Raw genomic sequence first — 944 nt, 5'->3', positions numbered from 1 at the left:
GTATGTTGTTGGAGCAGTATTTCCTTTTTTATCATCTTCCAGAATTGGGTCTTGTCTGTTTTAACCGTTCCTCCCCAGCCAGTAGAATAAATTTGAAGGGAATGAACCTATTAGATAACATATGATTATGATTACTAACATAGAAATAGAAGTATGTATATTGTATTACCTATCTATAAACAATAACAATATGAAAATGATTTAATTATAATGAACACATACATCACCTATCTACAAATCTACAATTAACATAATTCATATAAAATAATTATTACAATATTATTTTATCTTCTTCTATCTAACTCAAAGTCATAAAAATAAATAGAAAAATACGATTGTTTACAAAAAATGAGCCATATTTAAAAGTCACTTTTTTTCTTTGTTTAGGGACCTTTTTTTTAAGTGGTAAACCAAAGTACGGATCTGTATTTGAAGAATCTTTCTTGTGCCTACAAAAAGTATAAAGAAGAAAAATAATTATGTCTTTTTTTTTGTGATTATATATCAAACTATAAGTAAAAACGTTAAGATAAATCTAAAGTAATTTCTGAATTTGTACCGAGAAAAAATCTTTAGCAATTCCTCATACATCTCCTTATCAATAGATTCTTGAGCCTTGAAGAACTACAAAATTTAGAAATCAATAAAATATACCATATACCAATACAAATTTCATTATATTTGAACGAAAAGTTAACAATAAAAAATATAAAACCTGCAAAATTGAAATTTATTGTTTGAGGTTGGATTTCCTACACATGCACAACAAAAGAAGCCATTAAACCCTCTGTAGAGCATTCAAATCTATAAGTATCCGATATTACCTCTATTTTGGGTGGTTTTTTAATCTAATGATAGGTACCTGCAATGTTGTTCTTTACTAACATCAGTTGATTCCGCTCCTATGAGTTTGTTGCTGGAAAAAGAAAAATGTTTAATTTATT

General features: G+C 26.9%; 1 protein-coding gene across 1 annotated transcript in view; it reads right to left on the bottom strand.

The window, feature by feature from the left end:
* Nucleotides 1–169: 169 nt before the first annotated feature.
* Nucleotides 170–944, bottom strand: part of LOC110277354 (uncharacterized) — a gene marked incomplete at its 3' end in the record, with an annotated part of 6,286 nt that continues 5,511 nt past the window's right edge. Inside the window, exons 6-8 of the mRNA XM_021134502.2 lie at nucleotides 560–624; nucleotides 392–449; nucleotides 170–173 (exon numbers count right to left, since the gene is read on the bottom strand). Of these exons, the coding sequence (XP_020990161.2) occupies nucleotides 170–173; nucleotides 392–449; nucleotides 560–624 (127 nt within the window). The remainder of the gene's footprint in view (nucleotides 174–391; nucleotides 450–559; nucleotides 625–944) is intronic.

The sequence above is a fragment of the Arachis duranensis genome, unplaced genomic scaffold (genome assembly GCF_000817695.3).
Source record: "Arachis duranensis cultivar V14167 unplaced genomic scaffold, aradu.V14167.gnm2.J7QH unplaced_Scaffold_86289, whole genome shotgun sequence".
Taxonomy (NCBI): Eukaryota; Viridiplantae; Streptophyta; class Magnoliopsida; order Fabales; family Fabaceae; genus Arachis; species Arachis duranensis.
Note: the sequence above shows the minus strand (reverse complement) of the source record. Positions and strands in the feature narration are given on the sequence as shown.